Source organism: Physeter macrocephalus, chromosome 20 (assembly GCF_002837175.3).
Source record: "Physeter macrocephalus isolate SW-GA chromosome 20, ASM283717v5, whole genome shotgun sequence".
Lineage (NCBI taxonomy): Eukaryota > Metazoa > Chordata > Mammalia > Artiodactyla > Physeteridae > Physeter > Physeter macrocephalus.
The window spans coordinates 70,800,641-70,821,333 of NC_041233.1; the positions used below are offsets into that span (position 1 = coordinate 70,800,641).

At 38.8% G+C, this 20,693-nt stretch overlaps 1 protein-coding gene across 2 annotated transcripts in view; it reads left to right on the top strand.

Moving 5' to 3' along the window:
- The window catches only part of PNLIP (pancreatic lipase), a 39,354-nt gene extending 20,509 nt beyond the window's left edge, over positions 1-18,845 (top strand). The window contains exons 3-13 of one of the 2 annotated variants that reach the window (XM_007126146.3): positions 967-1,121; positions 1,727-1,849; positions 3,772-3,906; positions 5,973-6,084; positions 7,260-7,379; positions 7,496-7,615; positions 8,131-8,249; positions 10,385-10,514; positions 11,616-11,724; positions 13,038-13,202; positions 18,720-18,845. In XM_007126146.3, coding sequence (XP_007126208.1) covers positions 967-1,121; positions 1,727-1,849; positions 3,772-3,906; positions 5,973-6,084; positions 7,260-7,379; positions 7,496-7,615; positions 8,131-8,249; positions 10,385-10,514; positions 11,616-11,724; positions 13,038-13,202; positions 18,720-18,783 — 1,352 coding nt within the window. In that variant the 3' untranslated portion in view covers positions 18,784-18,845. The remainder of the gene's footprint in view (positions 1-966; positions 1,122-1,726; positions 1,850-3,771; positions 3,907-5,972; positions 6,085-7,259; positions 7,380-7,495; positions 7,616-8,130; positions 8,250-10,384; positions 10,515-11,615; positions 11,725-13,037; positions 13,203-18,719) is intronic. The other variant, XR_003677621.1, reaches the window with a different exon arrangement.
- The last annotated feature ends 1,848 nt before the right edge of the window (positions 18,846-20,693 follow it).

Here is a 20,693-nt window from a genome sequence, read left to right on the forward strand (position 1 = left end):
TTGTAGGGTAATTGTGAGACTTAGGTGTGATAAGTCACGTAAATCATCTTGCCCAGCACGTGGCACATGTCGAGAATGCAGCGCCTACACAACTACTACTCCTATTCCTGCTCCCACTATTTTGTTTTTTTTTTTTTTGCGGTCCGCGGGCCTCTCACTGTTGTGGCCTCTCCCGTTGCGGAGCACGGGCTCCGGACGCGCAGGCCCAGCGGCCACGGCCCACGGGCCCAGCCGCTCCGCGGCACGTGGGGTCCTCCCGGACCCGGGGCACGAACCCGCGTCCCCTGCATCGGCAGGCGGACTCTCAACCACTGCGCCACCAGGGAAGCCCTGCTCCCGCTATTAATGGAGACTTTATCCCCCTGGAGGACCCTTCCTTTGTGTTGTTCTTTTATGGGTTAAAATTCAAGCCCAGAGTTGTGTCAAACCATGGGCTTTCTGTTTGATTATTTGTAAGCAGCTTCTTCATCACAAGAATCCAGGATGCCCCTCAAATATAGGTCAGAGACCTAAATACTCACCTAGGTAGAGACGTAAAGTTTTGGCATTTGCACGAAACTTAAGCTCTCAACCCAAAGCCCAAAGCCCAATGCCAGAAGGTGTTTACAAGGAGGTAAGCGCCTCACCCCCTACTACCAAGACCTGGGGACACAAGACCGCTCCCTCCTTGGGCACCAATGGCCCAGAGAAGGCATCTGAGTTGAGAGGCTCAGATGAGGCCTAGCATGGGACTGGACAGAGGCAGAAGGGAAGTGAGACGGTCCTACACGGTGGAAATAAGAAGCAGCAGCCTGTCTCTAGCTGGGATGTTGTCTGTTGAAGCTGTTTTGTGAGTGTGTGTATAGGAAGGTGTTTGAGGATGTGGAGGAAGAAAATATGCCACAAAATGTGGTTTAACTCATATAGTGTCAGAGAGACCATCAAAAAGAGCATTCTGGTGAAACTAACACTTCTGGGTGATTGCAGGAAAAGAAATCTGCTATCAAAGACTTGGTTGCTTCAGTGATGATTCCCCTTGGGCAGGAATTGTAGAAAGACCCCTCAAAATATTGCCCTGGTCTCCAGAAGATGTCAACACTCGTTTCCTCCTATACACTAACGAGAACCCAGATAACTTTCAAGTAAGAACACTCCTGGTTTTCAGAGCTAAGTTTCATCTGTTTTATGTAATAAGGATACTGAATTTTGTCTTCTAAAGAGAACAGATCAGACAGTGGAATTTGCACCTCTGTAGACTTTTAGCACAGTGACTGTATTATTTTATATAACTTGTTTATAAAAGGTTTGTTTGATAATTTGATTAAAGTATCCATTAACTTGATATTATTTTTATTCTACCTCTATGGTACCATTTAATACAATATTCAAAATATGGATATTACATATATATAATCTCTAAGTATTATGTATAACCTCCCAACATATTTTGTATCTATAAAAAACACACACACACGTACATAGTCTTCCATTGGGTGGAGACAAGACCCTACCACCAATATTATAGCAGACATATTACCCCAAGTAGAGCAAATGCAAAAACGTTATGACATCTGGAAAGTATCGACTTGGTGATGATTGCGAATAGCTTGGTTGTAATGAGAGAATCCTTACTCACAAGGATCCCAAGTCCCAGGAGTCTTCTCCCATCTGCCACTTCCCGCCTCGTAACAGTTCTATTTGACATTTTCAGAAACTTGACATTAAACACTTTTTCTCCCCCAAATAGAAACTCGTTGCAGATCCATCTACTATCACAGACTCCAATTTCAATACAAATAGAAAAACTTGCTTTATTATTCATGGATTCATAGACAAGGGAGAAGAAAAATGGCTGTACAACATTTGCAAGGTGAGACTGTAAATCTCTTAAGGGAAGTTTGTTTCCAGAGTGATAATTAACAACAGAGAAGGCAAGGCCCCGCCCAGGCAGGACAGATGCCTGCCACCATGAGGCTGGAGGATCCTCTGACCCCACTGGGCCTGGGGTTCCCAGAGGAGGTCCAGGAGGTGACACGGGGTGGAGGGGACCTGGGACCATCAGACCAGCAAGGCTGGCAGGCATTTGGCGGCTCTGGGTAGCGATTATTTAATAACTAATACAGAGATATTTCTAAACTTTAGCAACAGATGTTGCCATACTGATGCAACATTTGTTGCATTTTCAATAGCTTTTAGTCTCTTCAATAGACTTTGATTTCTGTGTGAAGAACTAAGATAACTCATTTTGCCCAAACTAATTATTTTCCCTTGCTACTCTTTTATCTCCTTTGGTAGCAATAGCTAGGAAAACTGTGTAGATTTTCATTTCTGGCTTCTGTTGTTTCAGCAGTAGTGATCCTATTTTCTTAAATTTGCCTTTGGCTATGTGCCCTGTGATAATGAAGAATTAAAAGACAGAAAATCAAACAGAATGAATTTTCCAATAACTGCTAGTGCTTAAGGAACATTGTCATTGATTCATTTCTTCATCCAGATTTTGTGGCCAGCTGTGGCGCAAAGATGCAATCATTTCTTTAGAGGTCTTATTTCAGGCCTGCCTGTGACTCAAGCCAAAGGCTGATCTGAGTTAACTCCAGAGAGTTCCGACTGATCTTGAAGACAGTTAAAATGAAGGGGCTAATTAACTACACGAGTTTAAAAATAATCAGTAAAACCACAACTTGTCTTTGAAACTAATTTATAGCTGATGATTATTGGGCTGGCGGAGTAGGGAGGGTAGTAATCGATTTCTATACTAAAGTGAAGAAAAAATCAATAAATGATTCTCAGCTCAAAAGGTATGTAGATTTTCAGATATGCGTATACAATTTATTTCTGAGATCCAAAAAGCAGATGTGTTTTTCTTGCATTTGATTTGGCTTTGGGCATTATAATGGAGGAATGAGTACATTAAATTAGAAGGTTAAATGCCGTAGGTTCAAGTTCTGATTCTATCCTTAGCTAACCAGGACACTAGCAAATCGTTTCCCCTCTTTGGATTTTTCTATCTGTAAAATGAAACAATTGGAGATGGTTTCTAAGATTGCTGCATTCTCAAATTCTTCTTGCAAAAAAGGTGGGGATATGCATAAATAAATACTCAAATAAATAAAATTCCTGCCAGATCTAGCATTCACGAAACTATCATTGACCCCCATCCAAAAAGGCTTCCAGTAGATATCTGAAAGTTTATATTTTTATGTGAAATAACTTCAGTCATGTACAATAAAACGTGTTCATAGAAAAATTTTGATTAGTATTTCCATCATGGAAAAGCTTATTCATGTGCCTTCAATACCTATATTTAAAGGGTCCTAACATAGTCTTTCATTTATTCAATTATTTAGTAGATATTTACTGAGTACCTACTATGTGCCAGGAGCTTTTCCAGGCACTGAGGATACAGAAGTGAACAAGACAGGCAATGCCCTGAGGTGCAATCTAGTAAGGGACAACGTCTTGTGAAGTTTATGATGCTCTAATGAGACAACCCATTGTACCACATTTTATACACTTTTCCCTGCAACAAATGTCTCTGCATCTGTTGCTGTAGAAATCCCAAGAATCCAGTTCCCATTATGGCCAAATCTCTAGTTTAGAGCCAATGTTAAGCTTTAAAAAGGATTCCATAACCATAACAGATTAAAAGTTTTGTTTATTTGTTTGGGGTTAAAAAGCGAGCATGATATTGTGTAGGTCAAGGAGGGAATTTACCCTAGGCTTCAAGAGTGTTAATTAGTAATTAGGAAAGATGTTGAATTATTTACTTATTTATTGTGTCTCTTCCACCAGAACCTGTTTGATGTGGAAAGTGTGAACTGCATCTGTGTGGACTGGAAAAGTGGCTCCCGAACCGGATACACACAAGCCTCACAGAACATCCGGATTGTGGGAGCAGAAGTGGCGTATTTCATTGACGTTCTTAAGGTAACTGCCTCTGGGTTATACAAAAGCCCATGCACATTGCTCTCTGGATTCTCTTCCAGAAAAATTGCTGTATGTATGATAATTGGTAAAGTATTTTTCTACTTAGAGTTGGCATTCTCCTTGATTGAAAAGAAAAATGCAAAAATAAAATCTAGATTTGGGCTTCATCAATATGCTTATTAAGGTGAATATACTGATTTTTAAGTGCTATTATTCAAGCAACCAGGTAGATTGTTTCTACTGAATTCCATCATTAGTTCTTTTAATTTTACCAGTTACTAAGCCAAGTTGATATGATAATGTCAACCTGAAGATTAAAATAGGGGTTTTGTTGTTTGTTTGTTTTTATTTTTTTAAGAGAAGCACAATGGGGTTAGCACAAGCTAACCTGATTTGGTAACTAAACACTTAGAAAATGTTAAACTTGAAAGTGCTTAAGTAATTGCTTTCATTATTCTTTTCCTTTTTTCTTTTTAATTGTTTTCTTTTTCTTTTTTTTTTTTAAATTGAAGTATAGTTGACACACAATAGTCTATTAGTTTCAGGTGCCAAAATATACATTGCAATGTCTGGTTGGTGGAGCTGGCAGATCATTTATTGATTAAGATCACCATCTTACTTGAGTGCAGTTTGTGACGCCCCAAAACAATTACAGTAGTAATATCAAAGGTCACTGATCACCATAAGAAATATTATAATAATGAAAAAGTTTAAAATATTGTGAGAATTACCAAAATGTAACACAGAGACCCAAAGTGAACAAATACTGTTGGAAAAATGGTGCCGATAGACTTGCTCAGTGCAGGGTTGCCACAAACCTTCAGTTTGCAAAAAAACACAATACCTGTGAAGCACAGTAAAGCAAAGCATAATAAAACATGGTATGTCTGTACCACATCTTCTTTATCTACTCATCTATTGATGTACACTTAGGTTTTTTCCATTGCTTGGCTATTGTAAACAATTCTGCAATAAACATAGGGGTGCATATATCTTTTGGAATTCATGTTTTCATTTTCTTCAGAAAAATAACCAGCAGTGGAATTGCTGGACCGTATGGAAGTTCTATTTCTAATTTTTTGAAGAACCTCCATACTGTTTTCCATAGTAGCTCTACCAATTTACATTCCTACCAACAGTACATGAGGGTTCACTTTTCTCCACATCCTCGCCAATGCTTATTATTTGTTGTCTTTTTGATAATAGCCGTTCTGACAAGTGGGAGGTGGTACCTTGTTGTGGTTTTGATTTGCGCTTCCCTGGTGATTAGTGATGTTGAGCATCTTTTCATATGTCTGTTGGCCATTTGTATGTCTGACTTGGAAAAATGTCTATTCAGGTTCTCTCCTCATTTTTTAAATCAGATTATGTTTTTTTATATTGAGTTACGTGAGTTCCTTGTCTACTTTGAATATTAACCTTTTACCAAATATATAATTTGCAATATCTTCTCTCGTTTAGTAGGTTGCCTTTTTGTTTTGCTGATGGTTTCCCTCACTGTGCGAAAGCTTTTTGGTTTGAGGTAGTTCCATTTGTTTATTTTTGCTTTTGTTTCCTTTGCATGAGGAGACAGATCCAAAAAATATTGCTGAGATGGATGTCAAAGAATATACTGCCTATGCTTCTTCCTGGAGTTTTATGGTTTCGGGTCTTACATTAAGTCTTGAATCCATTTTGAGTTTATTTTTGTATATGGTTTAAGAAAGTGGTCCAGTTTTATTCTTTTGCATGTAGCTGTCAAGTTTTCACAACACCACTTATTGAAGAATAATTATTACTTTCTAATCCAAATACTTGCTTCACCACCTCTGGGTAACAAGTCCTCATATCCATCAAGGGTCCCCTCTACGTAGTAGAACAATAAAAGAGAACACTACTTCCACCAGTTTAAACATTACACCATCGCCATTTCTCGTGATAAATGAAAAGAAAAAATCCATGAAAATTGATTGCTTTAAAGGAGAAGCTTCTCTTCTTAAAAAATAAGTTTTCAGAGCGTTCTCTTTTCTGCGCATCTTGAATTTTGCTACTTTGAAAACATTCTGACGAAGTTTTCTTTCCAACAGTCATCATTTGGATACTCACCTTCCAAGGTCCATGTCATTGGCCACAGTCTAGGTGCCCACGCTGCTGGGGAGTCAGGAAGGAGGACAAATGGGACCATTGGACGAATCACAGGTTGGTCAAAGCTGCAATGTTGGACTCAATGAAGCCTATACGGGGTCTAAAAGGACAGAAATTTGGCGCAGACCTGCTTTTGCCTGAGGAGACAAGTTTTCACATTTTCTGAATTAGATCACATGATCAGAGAAATCGGTGTGTTCTGAGACCTTAATACCAATCTTTAGTCTACAGAGCCCTGTTTAACATATAAATACTGCATGTGACTAAAATGTGAATTAAGAACATCTGGAAGTCTTATTCATATCTATTTTCTCTTTGTCAGGTATTCACAAAGGATGAGTTTGGTGAATAGAAGAAATGGCATAAATAATAGAAGAAATAGAATTAAACCCGAAGACCTCAAAAATGTATCATTAATTATATTCTGCTTCATAGCAATTGATAATTAGTCCAGTCCTCATGAACCACAACCCGAGAGTGGTGGGGACAGATAGTGTGGGTGCCCTGGGCTGCCCGGGCTACATGCTGCTAATTAGATAAAAAATATGATTTTACAAATCTCAGACTGGTTGCCTTTAGCCAATGGAGTCATATGTTGGATACCCAGGTCCTACAACAACCTTGTAACTTTATAAGAAAGACTTTGCTATCCTGGATCTGAGAAGTGACTATTTCAGGAAATGATTACTTTATTCTTGCATCTTCCCTTCTTTATTTTCTTCCCAAATCCCCTGTCTCCGACCCCCTGATTCTCTTTTTTTAATACTTTGGATAAGTTGGTTACATTTGCATTGGTGGGGGTATCTGGACTATCTCTGTAACTTGCTGGAGAGAACATTCTTTCTCATAGTCCGTGGTCCAAGGTCCTTGCCCTCACAGGAGTTTATAGTATAGGTGGAACTCTTTTAGCTTGAAAATCTCTTAGGAGTCCAGTGTTTCCCAGAGTCTGGCTCTTTTGTTGTAACTGTGCTATTGACGGGGATTGTCCCAATGACTAAGCATCCATAAGTAGGGCCAAATTCCATGGTTTGAGGAAGATTCACTTTAATGCAAATAGTAAATTAGACAGAGATTTCCCCTAGAAATTGGTAAGATAGGGAAGAACCAGCTTATTTCTTTGCACACATTACTCATGATTACCACCAGTGCTGCACTCAGGTCTGCAAAGAGAAAGGTGAACATGCATGTCTACCGATAGACACTGACATGATGCATCCTATCTATTTTAGGGTTGGATCCAGCAGAACCGTGCTTTGAGGGCACACCTGCATTAGTCCGATTGGACCCCAGCGATGCCCAATTTGTGGATGTAATTCACACAGACGCTGCCCCCATAATCCCCTACCTGGGTGAGTTCCTCAATTTGTCCCCCTGGAGTGTTTTTTGAGTCTATACATAAGAGTGTTTTAGAGGGTTTTGAGTCTTTACATTAACATCAACTTTCCCATATTTTAAAATTCCTCAGGTTTAGGAATGAGCCAAACTGTGGGCCACCTGGATTTCTTTCCAAATGGAGGAAAGCAAATGCCCGGATGTAAGAAGAATGCCCTCTCTCAGATTGTTGACATAGATGGGCTCTGGGAAGGTACAACTATTATGTATATGAAGAGATTTTCTTGGGGGCGGGGTGGAATCTGTGTTTCCTTTTGATAAACTTGCTAAATATTTTGGTATTGTACAGGTCTCACATTTTCTATAACAAAGAACTTTTAGGTGTATCCCCAAGATACAGGTTTTCACTGGGGGAAGTGGACATGAGAAGACTATAGGAAAGAAAGTGTATTTGTAGTCAACTTTTCAAGGATCTAATTCAGGGAATACATTACTCAGGCATACCTATCCCTTACAGGCCAATCTTTCCCTCCTAGAGTTATTTTTCCATTTCATTTAGCAATGGCATAACTATTATAATCTTAAACAGATTATATTAAATTCTGATTGCATCTCAAATCATAACGACCCCATAAATGATTTTGTTCTGTGACTGCCATGAGTTCCACACTCATTAGAAAAATCTATTCAACAGCTGTATTCTGACCATGACATTAACTTGGAAAAATAAAATCTGTCACTGATGTGTAATCATGTCTGATTTTAAAGGAACTCGCGACTTTGTGGCCTGTAATCACTTGAGAAGCTACAAGTATTATGCTGATAGCATCCTCAACCCTGATGGCTTTGCTGGCTTTCCTTGTGCCTCTTACAGTGCTTTCAGTGCAGTAAGTCGATTCTATCTTGCACCTAAAGAATTTTGTGACCATCGCTTCTCATGACCAGTGTGGTTCACTATACATGACTTGCACTCAGTGAATGTTACTATATGACTGCCACATGATTTATACTTTCAATAATACATGTTTATTTGAATAGTGATAAAGCATTGGAGAACTTTAGGGAAATGCGCTTGTAAACTGAAATATCCCCAATCTACCTTGTTCTCTATCACTTCTGTATGTGTCAGCTAAATGTTCACACTTGGTTTGGAAATAATTCTAAGTGCAAAAATTGTCTATGGAGATCTGATCTATGGTTGCAGGATGCTGATGAACATGAAAAGCTTATTTTAAATGTTAACCTTATAAAGGTATATGATCATGGGCATGTGGACATTTCTGTGCAGTCTCATAATTGCCAAGATTTTTTTTGAGTGTTCATCTTTTTTTTGGTATTCTCTAAATATCTAAGTTGGGATCCTTAAATCTGATCTTGAATATGACATATCAATTGCCTGGGTTTTTTTTTTACTATTGCTTTTCCTTTCACAATAATTTTTTTTTCAAATAAAAATGTATACCCTATGTTATTTAATATATAAAATTTCAAGTAACGTGCCAGGTGAAATTATAATTATCAAGTAGATACACTTTAGCAATGAAGAGAGAGGATCTGATTCCTTGTTCTACCATTAAATAGTTGAATGATTCGGGGCAAAATACTTAACTCCTCTAAGGCACTTTCTTCATTTCAAAATGTAAATAAAATGGTAGATTCCATAGATTTGGTGGGAGGATTTAATAAGATAACATGTTTTAATTACTTAGCCTAGAACCTAAAATAGAATAATTCGCATTCAACAAATGTTAGCTATTATGTATAGGGGAGAGGGGATGGGTGCATATTTTATTCACAATGTAGCTTGCATATGCAACGAAAACGCCCCCCCCTTCTTTGGTCTAACTTTATTTTTATTTTCTTCCCAAATCCCCATTTTCTAGGTAATGGGGAAAACAAAAAACACAGAAGCTTTAGGTTTCATCCAGTTAAAATTTAATCTGATTCAATAATGTAAACAGTCCTTTTGAGTGATGCTCAGACACTTTTATAGGAAAAAATTCTCAGGTTTGCAGATTTCTCAGCCTTTGGACCACTTCTCTCCAAGCTGGTATTGGGCACGGTGATCATGGTGGTGGTGGTCAGTGTGTGTGTGGAGGGCAGAGAGGAGGCTTGGGGGTCCACCTTCTTGACAGGCTCATAGCTGCCATCTGCAGGTGATGTCTGGGCATGTCCAAGCTACTGGCTTGGGCAATGCTTTCAGAGAGCTTTGGCCATTTCTTCCTGGCTGGCTCAGTTTCCCTTAGCTTTTGCTGAATGTGGATCCTGAGATTCAGCCCAGTCCCCATCTGGTCCACTGATTCAGGAGTTCACCACTTGCCTCTACTGTGGGGCAACCTTGCCCTTTCATAGCAGGAAATTTTATGTCCATCTGCCTCCCCCTCTGTCCATCCCCCTCCCTCTCTTCTCACAGTTTCTTGGCCCATGAAAAAAGGACATTTTCCTGTATGATATCCATCTTCTCCAGACCTCATGGCTAAGCCTGACTGACCAGCTAGAGCATTTTCCCTTCACACTGGGAGAATTCTGAGATCTGAATCTTCCAGACTTGATATGCTAAGTGGGAGCTAGAGAAAATTGAGAAAAACTTAACTTTTAAGCCTCTTGTCCTCCCAGTGAGTCCTATTTTGTGTATCAGGAGCTGATTATCACCTCCTGCTCTTTCTTTTGCAATTTTTCTAAAATAAATTCTAACCACCTAAAGGCAGGTGGGTGTCTTGGGGCAACTGGAACAACTTAGAGAGGCAAAAGAGAGCGGATTAAATTATAAATAAATAAATTCTCTTAATTAATTTTTATAATATTTATGTTAGTATCATGTTATTTAATAGTGAAATTGCTGACTTATCATTGTAAATAATGAGACTCATTTTTAACCTTTGTTGAGACACTGTTAAAGTCTTCTTTTACTATCAGAAGACGATTGGCTTTAAAATATTTGAAAATTCAACAACACGTGGAATAAGATGGTACACTATTAAAAAAAGAGCATCCTCATTCATCATTTGTTTATTTTCCCTAGAACAAGTGCTTCCCCTGTCCAAGTGAAGGCTGCCCGCAGATGGGTCATTATGCTGATAGATTTCCTGGGAAAACCAAAGCAGTGAGCCAGATATTTTATCTAAACACCGGTGATGTCAGCAATTTTGCCCGTAAGTCCCTATTTTATTTGTCTTAAATTCTCAATACTATGCATCTCATCACGTCCAGTGGAAATGTGTGAAATTGCTTTTCTGTACAAAAGTTTTAAACACTCCTCCCCAAAATGGAAAAACACGTCAATGCCATGCTCAATGTGAACATGCTAATTTGGATGGCAGAACAGAGTTTAGGGCCTGAATTATCAATGATACAAAAATAAATTTCTTCACAGTTGATTCTGGTACCGAATTCAGGAGGCTTCTTCTGCTCCAGCCTCTTCATACTCTGTTAAAAGTTTCACTGCGCAAAATTCTGAGGTTTTTTACAAGCAGAAAAGTAACCCAGGAGAGAGATGGCAGAGATTGTGGGAGTGGAAAGGAGGTGAAAGATTCAAGAGATATTAGGATTGTAGACTCCATGTGTGATGGGAATCAGAGAATGCAGGAATGGTGAGACTTGGGGACAGACCTTGGGTTTCTTTTCTGGGTAACAGAGGAAGAAAACTCTTTGGATGGGAGTCAATAGGGTTAGCTGCATTGTAAAAACTAAAGCTAAATTTTACCCCCTTCCCAATTTGGCCCAGGCTAGCTCTAAATGGCAAAAAATTGTAGTTCACTATTGACTAGTACCATAAAATGGTTACCATAAATTAATTCAATTCCAATGGTGATGAAAAGTTGAATTATAGAATGTTAAAGATAAATATAGATTATTTAGACAAAAAGATGACAGTACTCTAAAATTTTGTGATCTATAAAAATGAAATAAACTGATGAAAATACCACACTATTATTTTTCCGTTATCTTTTAACATCAAGTTCTTATAATGTTCAAGAATAAATTGTTAGGTTAAAAAAATTGAAAACAAAACATATAACTTAGTCCCTTGGCTTGAAATCTTTTGACTTTGGAAAGAGTCTGTGTTCCTCCCCTCCCCCAATGTCTGCCCTCTGAACATTTAGTTAAAGGAATATCCATCACTATTTGATTAGAAGAACTACCAAGACCATACAAAAATTATTCAAAATTCAGCAGTAGTGGAATCCAAGTTAGCCTGTTTCCAGAATAATTTTTCTAAAAGCTGATATTTTGCAAATATTTCCCCCTTGCAGGTTGGAGGTATAAGGCGGCTGTCACACTGTCTGGAAGGAAGGTTAGAGGACACATACTAGTTTCTTTGTTTGGAGATAGAGGAAACTCTAAGCAGTACGAAATTTTCAAGTGAGTAAACTACTACTCTAAGCTCCTTCAATGTTGGAATACTTCACACATACAATGTACGTCGTGGACATAAGAGTTTATTCATTACTATATGGGAATATAGGGAAGGAAAGTTTCTTTTCCTTTACCTTTCTTGGCTCTTTGGCTGGTCTGGTAATCAAATTAACATAGGACAGATTAACAGGGGGAAACACTAATTTAATTATGTACATATGGGGATCCCAGAAGAATATGAGACCCATAGGCAGTGAGACAATTGAGGCTTATATGCCATTCTGAGCTAAGGAGAAGGGAGCAGGGGTCTGGGACTTCAAAGGGGAGAAAGACAATCCACAGTAAGATGGGAAGAACAAATGTTTGGTGCACAAAGGTTTGCCATGACAGGCAGAGACAACAGGATACGGAGAGGAATTTGATCTCCAGGCCCAGCTGAGCTCCCCACCAGCCTATCACACCTAGCCCATATTCCTTATAGTTATCTCAGGTGATAGTTCCCTTCCTGAACCAGGCCTTCAATCTAAATTCTTTTAGGCAGTTAAGGGAGAGGTAAAAGTTATCCTTGAATCTGCTGGGTCTTGATTTCCTTCAGCTCAAAATAGTCCACCTGCCAAAGTGGCACATTCGGGGGAGACTTGTTCTGAACCCCTTCAGAAGTACAGTACTGCCATGTGTCATTAAAAGGAAGAGACTAGGGCTTCCCTGGTGGCGCAGTGGTTGAGAATCTGCCTGCTGATGCAGGGGACCCGAGCCATGGCCGCTGAGCCTGCGCGTCCGGAGCCTGTGCTCCGCAACGGGAGAGGCCACAGCAGTGAGAGGCCCGCGTACCGCAAAAAAAAAAAAAAAAAAAAAAAAAAAAGGAAGAGACTATTTCACCCTTGTACCTTAATACATTTTAGAACTCTGTTTCTAAATTTTTTCTCTGCTATTTCCTGAGAAAACCACAGATGTTTATTTTGATGCATGGCATCTGATTTATAATCACTAAATAATTGTTCTACCCACAAAACAACTGAAAAAGGATGATATGATGATGTCATCATTTATTAAATTGTGGGAGGATTGTGACTATAACATGTTTGAAGTTTTATTAAAATAAGGATGACTTCAAAGTAATATGAGTTATTGATGGCAACTGAACTACCACTGAGTTGGCATACATGTCTACATTTATTTAACCATTAGATTCACAAATGTACTATCAATCGTCTTACTAGAGATACATTGTTAACTGGTTTTAGAAACATATATGTGTATATTTATATGTATGTTTATGTATATTCATGTATGTTTTTATTAACTTCTCCATCCCCAAGGGGCACTCTCCGACCAGACAGTACTCATTCCAGTGAATTTGACTCAGACGTGGAAGTCGGAGATGTGCAGAAGGTTAAATTTATTTGGTACAATAACGTGATCAACCCAACTCTACCCAGAGTGGGAGCATCCAAGATCAGTGTGGAACGCAACGATGGAAAAGTGTAAGTAATAAAAATCCAAAGAGATTTGAAGCATTGAGTCACGTTTATAATTCTAGCCCCACTGAAAGACAACTTTAAGTTAAATCACCTACAGTGGTTCTCCTATATCTCAGTCACCGCTGCTTCCTAATACCTTTTGTTTCTTTAGAAGAAAGTGTACATCTTTAGGAAAACAACTTTGACAGATTTGTAGATGACTGTTGTATGATCGGATACAAGTGTTAGAATGAGAATCTGGCTTCACAATCTTAAGGTGAAAAGAAAGAGTTCATTTAGCAGCTGTGCCTTGTGTTATGTGTGTGCTTAATATGTGTATCTTCCCCAAGCTTCCTGGGTTCACCAAATTGTCACTTAAATTACCGAGAAAACACTTAACTTATCAAGGAATACAAATAGATTGTCCTGTGTCATTAGTCCTTTTAGTGAAGACAAAGGTCAACCCTTGGTTCTAATCAAGACTAAAGTGTGTGTGAACCAACGAATATTTACCATAGTGAACTACCAGAAGCAGTGAGGTGATGATGATGGTGATGATAATCATAACAATACCAATATCAGCTCAAGTGTTTTGAGTATAAAACCAAATTCTGAGGCACAGTGCTATGCTGCTTCTGCCATCATATCATTCAGTCCTCATATAAGTCCAGTGTGGAGACTTTTGCTTCTGGCAAAGATGGAGTAACAAGAGCCCAGATTTACCTTCCCAACTGAAACAAACAAAAATTCAGACAAAATATATCAAGCCACAGTTTTCAAGACGCTGAACATTAGGCAAAAAAGGAAAGTGATCACACCATTGTAAAGCAATTATACTCCAATAAAGATGTTAAAAAAAAAAAAGGAAAGTGATCTCTGAGAGATAAGAAACAAATAAGGTAGAGTCTTAAAATTGTCCCAGCTTACTGCCTTTAAAGAGTCTCCAGGATGTCACACAAAGAGGAAAAATTCAGGCAGAACCCAGTAGACTACCTGAGTTGAAGAAACAGATCAAATTCACAGGACAGAGGACCAGAGAAGAGAGAGCTACAGAGAGGAAATCTCAGAGAGCTGGAAAATTCCCTTAAACATTCAGCAGAGTACTGATCAGCACATGTATATGAGGAAACTAGCCAAGGTCTGTGAAATATCCATCTGAAAGGATTATAGAGAATAGTACCCAGTACTCTTGCAGGGCTGGGAACAGTACTTGTTTCCGCCAACCAGATCAGAAAAGCTCATAATTCAGGAAATGTTGGGTAGAGTATTTAAGAAGGTCTTCCCTCCGTAATGGGCAAAAAATTAGCCTAGAATGAGCAAGACCTGAAAGGATCAAACTGTTTCCAAATAACTGCACCCCAGAACAGAGCTCAAGAAAATTTATAGGAATACAAAATTATCCAGCAGCTAACAGGCTAAAATCCACAATATATGACATTAAATGAAAGTTTTCCACGTATATAAAGAAGCAGGAAAACACAACCTATAAAGAGAATAATCAATCAATTGAAACCAAACCAGAACTGACACAACTGTTAGAAGAGCAGACATAGACATTAAAACAGTTATTAAACCTGTATTCCATTGGTTTAAAAAGGTCAGTAGAGGTATGGCATATATAGAAAAAAGGCCCAAGTTGAATTTCTAGAGATGAGAACTACAATATCTGAAATGAAAGAGCAGATTAGACATTGTGAGAGAAAAGATTAGGGGAGTTGAAGAGGTAATAGAAAGTATCCAAAATGAAACAGAGAGAGAAAAAAAATTTTTGATGAAAAGAATATCAGTGATCTGTGAAATAATTTCAAGAAGTCTAATATAGTTCCCATTGAAGACTCCAAAAGAGGAGGAGAGAAATATATATTTGAAGAAATAATGGCTTTAAAAATTTCAAACATAGTGAAAACTGTAAACATATAGATCCAAGTGATACCACAAAAAACATGAAGAAAACTATGCCAACACACATGAAAATCAAACTGCTCGAAACCAGTTATAAAGAGGAAAACTTAAAAGCAGCCAGAGAAAAAACACACATTACCTACAGAGGAATAAAGATAACAATTACAGGCAGATTTCACATCAAAAACAATGCAAACAATGCAAGTGAGAAAACAGTGGAACAACATCTTTAAAGTACTGAAAGGAAAAAACCATTAACCTAGAATTCTATATCCACAGAAGTATCTTTCAAAGAAAAAGATGAAATAAAGACTTTTCAGACATATCAAAGCTGAAAGAATTCGTCACCAACAGGTCAACACCATGAGAAATGTTAAAGGAAAGTCTTCAGAGAAAGGAAAGTTATACTGGTTGTAAAAGAATCTACAGAAAGGAATTAAGACTGGAGAGGGTGTGGAGAAAAGGGAACACTCTTGCACTGCTGGTGGGAATGTAAATTGATACAGCCACTATGGAGAACAGTATGGAGGTTCTGCGTCCTGATGCTACTTGCAAAGACCATGCTTTTGTTTTCCGAGGAAACGCTAGTCAGTTTGGAATCTGTCATTTGTATCTATGTAAATCGGTTAATGGCCACTCTTTCTTAAATTGTCTTAAGTTAAAGATACTCTGTGTGGATTTTATGTCCCATTGTGGATTGGAAAGTGTGGGGAGGGGGAATCATAGGAGAGAGCATTTGCTTTGAAGGGGCTCCCTGAATTATTGCCGAGTATTTCAGTTCTTTTTCCCTTCTCCATTTCTCTTCCTGGGAATTTCCAAAGTAGAGCTTTTAGCTTTGAAGACTTAAAATTTAGAGTTAACTAATTCATGATTTTAGTCAAAGGCCATTACAAAATACAATAATACCATCTTAGGGTGGGAGGGAGGGAGGCGCAAGAGGGAAGAGATATGGGAACATATGTATATGTATAACTGATTCACTTTGTTGTAAAGCAGAAACTAACACACCATTGTAAAACAGTTATACTTCAATAAAGATGTTAAAAAAAAAGAGAGCATAGGAGATAGTAACTACATTGGGAAACATATGAGATTTTAAAATTTTAGAATTTTAAAATATGGTTATTTAAGTCTTTAAAAATAATTGACAATTTAAAAAGTAATGGCAATATTTTGGGGAGGGGCTGTTATAACGTGTATAAGTAAAATATACGACAACAATGCCATTAGGCATTAGGTAGGAGGGGAGAAATGGAAACATACTCTTATAATGTTCTTGTACCATATGTAAATTAAAATATTATCACTTGAAGGTAAAATGTGATGTTAAAACTATATGGTATAAATTCTAAAGCAACCACTAAAATAGTAAAACAAAGAACTGTAGCTAATAAGCCAAAAAAGAGATTAAATGGAATTTTTTAAGGCATAAAAAGGGGGGAAAAACAACATAGGGAACAAATTGCAAGATAATAACCATATCAATAAATGTATTAAATTAAAATACAACAATTAGAAGGCAGAGATTGTTTAACTGGATTTTAAAAACTCAATACACAACTGTATGCTACCTACGTTAAATGTACTTTAAATATAAAGACACAAATAGATTAAAAGTGAAAGAACAGAAAAGGATATTCTATTAATTATTAGAGAAATGCAAATTAAAACCACAATGATTTCACATCAAAAACAATATACCAACATAAACTTATTTAAATGGCTAAAATTTAAAAGATTGACAATATCAAGCACTGGTGAGGATGTGAAGAGTCTTGAATTCTCATATACTGTTGATGGGAATGTAAAATGATGCAACCACTCTGGAAAACTCTTTGATAGTTTCCTAAAAGGCCAAATATACACCTACCTACAATTCAGCCATTTCTCTTTTATGTATTTACCCAAGAGAAAGAAAGCATATATTTATACAAAGATTTGTTCATAAATATTCATAGTACCTTTTATTTCAATAGTTAAAATCTGGAAATAACCCAAAGTCCACCAACAAGGGAATAGATAAACACATTGTGGTCTTCTGTACAATGGAATACTACTCAGCAGTGAAAAGGAACGAACTAGTGATACATGCAGCAACATAGATGAATCTCAAAATAATTATACTGAACAAAATTATACTGAATGAAAGAAGCTAAACAAGAGTGCATATACCTTTGATTCCACTCATATAAAATTTTACCACAATTCAAAGTAGTCTATAATGACAGTAGACCAGTGGTTGCCTGGGGGAACGGAAGATGGAAAGGGATGGGAAGGAGAGATTACAAAGGATAGGAGGAAAATTTTTGAATAATGGATATGTTTACTCTCTTGATTTTGGTGATGGGAAATAAGTACTGTTTTTATCCCCATTTTACAGATAATTCAATGAAAGCTCAATGCCAGAATTCATGTGCAGGAAATCTGACTTCAGCAAATCCTTAACTACCACAATAGAAATTCAGATCACCTTTATTTATATATATTGTGTGCCCTTCATTTCTTGTGACCCTTTTCAATATTAGGTTTTTTTTTTTGATGGTATATCTTAATTTATTATATTCTAATGGGAAAAATGAAGAATAACATTAACTTATGAATTGCCATCAAATGAGAGGGAGCTTTTAGTCAAGTCCTTCACTAATTTGCACTGAGTTTCATCTTGTCCAATATATTTCTTTTTAAAAATATTTATTTATTTTAACATCTTTATTGGAGTATAATTGCTTTACCTTGTTGTTTTAGTTTCTGCTGCATAACAAAGTGAATCAGCTATACGTATACATATAGCCCCATATCCCCTCCCTTTTGCATCTCCCTCCCTCCCTCCCTATCCCACCCCTCTAGGTGGTCACAAAGCACCTAGCTGATCTCCCTGTGCTATGCGGCTGCTTCCCACTAGCTATCTATTTTACATTTGGCAGTGTATATATGTCCATGCCACTCTCTCACTTTGTCGAAGCTTACCCTTCCCCCTCCCCATGTCCTCAAGTCCATTCTCTACGTCTGCATCTTTGTTCCTGTCCTGCCCCTAACCTTTAATTTGCTATTTGCACATCAGCTAGCCATTAGATTACAGAGAAGCAAATGAAGATGAAGAGAAAAGAGCATTTTCTGAGCATTTTTTATGTGCCAGGCACTTTACATATGCTTCTGTATTTTGTTAAAGAAAATTAGCTCCAAAGCCTCCTAAGTATTGCTCAGTCTTAATGAGTAAATTAGTCATTTCAATTCAATCCTGAATTAAAATAAGAATGCCTAGCCACTGTAACACCAGGACCTCGGGATTTTTTTACTCTGGCTGATTTCTCGTCTTGCTGCTAACCCTACTCTTCCTCAGGTGCATTCACTGACAGTGTGCCCTGCTCAGTAGGTGCTTTGGGGGTGTGACAGATGGACCCTCCGTGTCCTTTGGAGTGTCCAATGATACCTCTTCTTTCTGCTATTGCATAGCCATGGGATAAAATTAGAAAGGAAAATGCAGTCCTTTTTACCCAAGAGGTATTCACTCGGCCAGTGTCTAGTTTTGGGCACAGGGTGTGCCACTCAATCAGACTGAGGGGAAGGAAGTGGCTGTCATCAAACTCAACACACCAACTGTGTGTCAGGAAGAGTTGACTTTCTGTTTTCTCTCCCAAGGTTCAACTTCTGTAGCCAAGAAACTGTGAGGGAAGATGTTCTGCTTACCCTCACCCCATGTTAGGAGCTGCTGACATGTGAACTCTGAATCTTACTGCTAATAAAATCTAGTGGTGAAGCACTACATTCCTTTCTTTGCCATCATGTCCATTATTTCCAACGAAATGTTTGGATAATGTGATTAAGTTCCAATATTGTGTCGGGGGCCAAGGGTAGGGTAGCCTGTGCCCCAGGTACCCATCCTACGAACAATTCTGACACTTTCTCTCTGTGGTTCAGATTGCGCAGCAGAGCCAATCCCCAGTAACACTTTTCCTCCTGCTCTGCACGCCCCTTACTCGTGCTTCCTCGAGTCACTTCCCAGATAAACTCTCTGCACCCAAGCCCTTATCTCAGATTCTGTATTCAGGGGAGCCTAAAATAAGACCAGGGGTGAGCATTCCGACAGAGGGGACAGCTTGTCCAAAAGTACAGTACCCGAGCATGGAGTGTTGGGCAAACTCCAGTGTGTCACATCTCGCAGACCACGTTCAGAGAGGGTGGTCATAGGAGATGGGACCAGACTGGGCTTGATTGACCGCTTATTCCTCTGACAAGCACATGTTGAGCTCCGAATGTGTGTAAGGCGCTCTGCTAGGCACGAAGAACACGCTGTGAGCAAAAGGGGGACCCAGTGCCTGCTCCTGAAGGTCCATGACCATCAGATGATGGAAGACTCCCTAAGGGATGAGCAGAGACCCCCAAGGGGCTTTGAGAAGCGCAGCGACTTGACCCATGTTTGCGGTTTAAATCAATCCCACTGGTACTTGCATGGAATGCAAGTTCTGATCCATTTCTTGATCGAAATCCTGCTCCACTTGGCCCAGAACTTTCAGGTACTCTGGGATTCTGAAAGCTGGGGCTGTTCTGGAAATTCCCAGGTCCCCTATAGAGGGTGCAGACTTTGGGGCCTAAGTCTCCCCAGCGGGCACCAGGGTCTGTCTGCCCTGAGACTTTCACTTGTTAGCCAGCCCACAAGAACGGGTGGAATCTACCAATGGCCCTCAAGGGCTTCGGGAAGTCTGAGCTACACTCAGAACCTGAATTCACATCCCACAGACAGGGCATCTCTGATGAAAGAAAAAGAAAGAAGTCAATAGTTGACTGATGATAAGGCAAAGTTTTGCACCCCACTTCTGTTACTACAAACACAGGGAGAAATTCAACCAGTTCAAGGGATATTTAGAGCTGTGGTTCCAACGAATGCAGGTGAGTGTCCAGGCTGTGAAAAAGACTTAGAAAACAGCTTTCTCAGGACAAAAACTTCTTTGGAATTAAGGGGCTCCTAGAACCCAGCTTGAACCAACCTACTCTTCCCCTCAGATTTACAAGATCGTTCTCTTACAAGATGACAAGGTATCTGTACATTGTGAACTTGAAATTGAAGGAGAAAACAAGGACAGAGCTGACTGGCTAGAGGAAGGCAGCTGTTCGGCTCCATCTGAATGTGTGGACATGGCAGATAATCTCATTCTTTACCTTTGTGACTTTCAAGGAGTCACACAGCTTGAAGACAGGAGAGCTGTCTGGTGGAAATGAAGTCACATTTTCAGAAGAGATCCACAGATTTGTATGCATATGAGTCCTGCCTTAATTCCCTGAATCTGACCAGGATATAAGTTCAGTCAACATATTTCAGTTGTTATTCTTATTTAAAAGCCTCGCCCAGGAATCTTTCCATCTAGTGTGAAGTGAATTAACTGGTCTAAGAGGCTTTAAAGGAGCAGCAGCTTAGACCCCAGTCTTGCTAGGGCCTTTGTCCAATTAAATCCCTCAGGGCATTTAAATAAGAGCCAGTGCGTTAGAGCACAGTGTATATTGACAGATGTGGGAGTTTTCTCACTGTCTTAGGGAAGAATAGGTGCTCAACTGATTCTGTGTACCCAAGAATGGTGACAGTGAGTGCAATGAGAGCTTCTCTCTCTGAATCCCAGG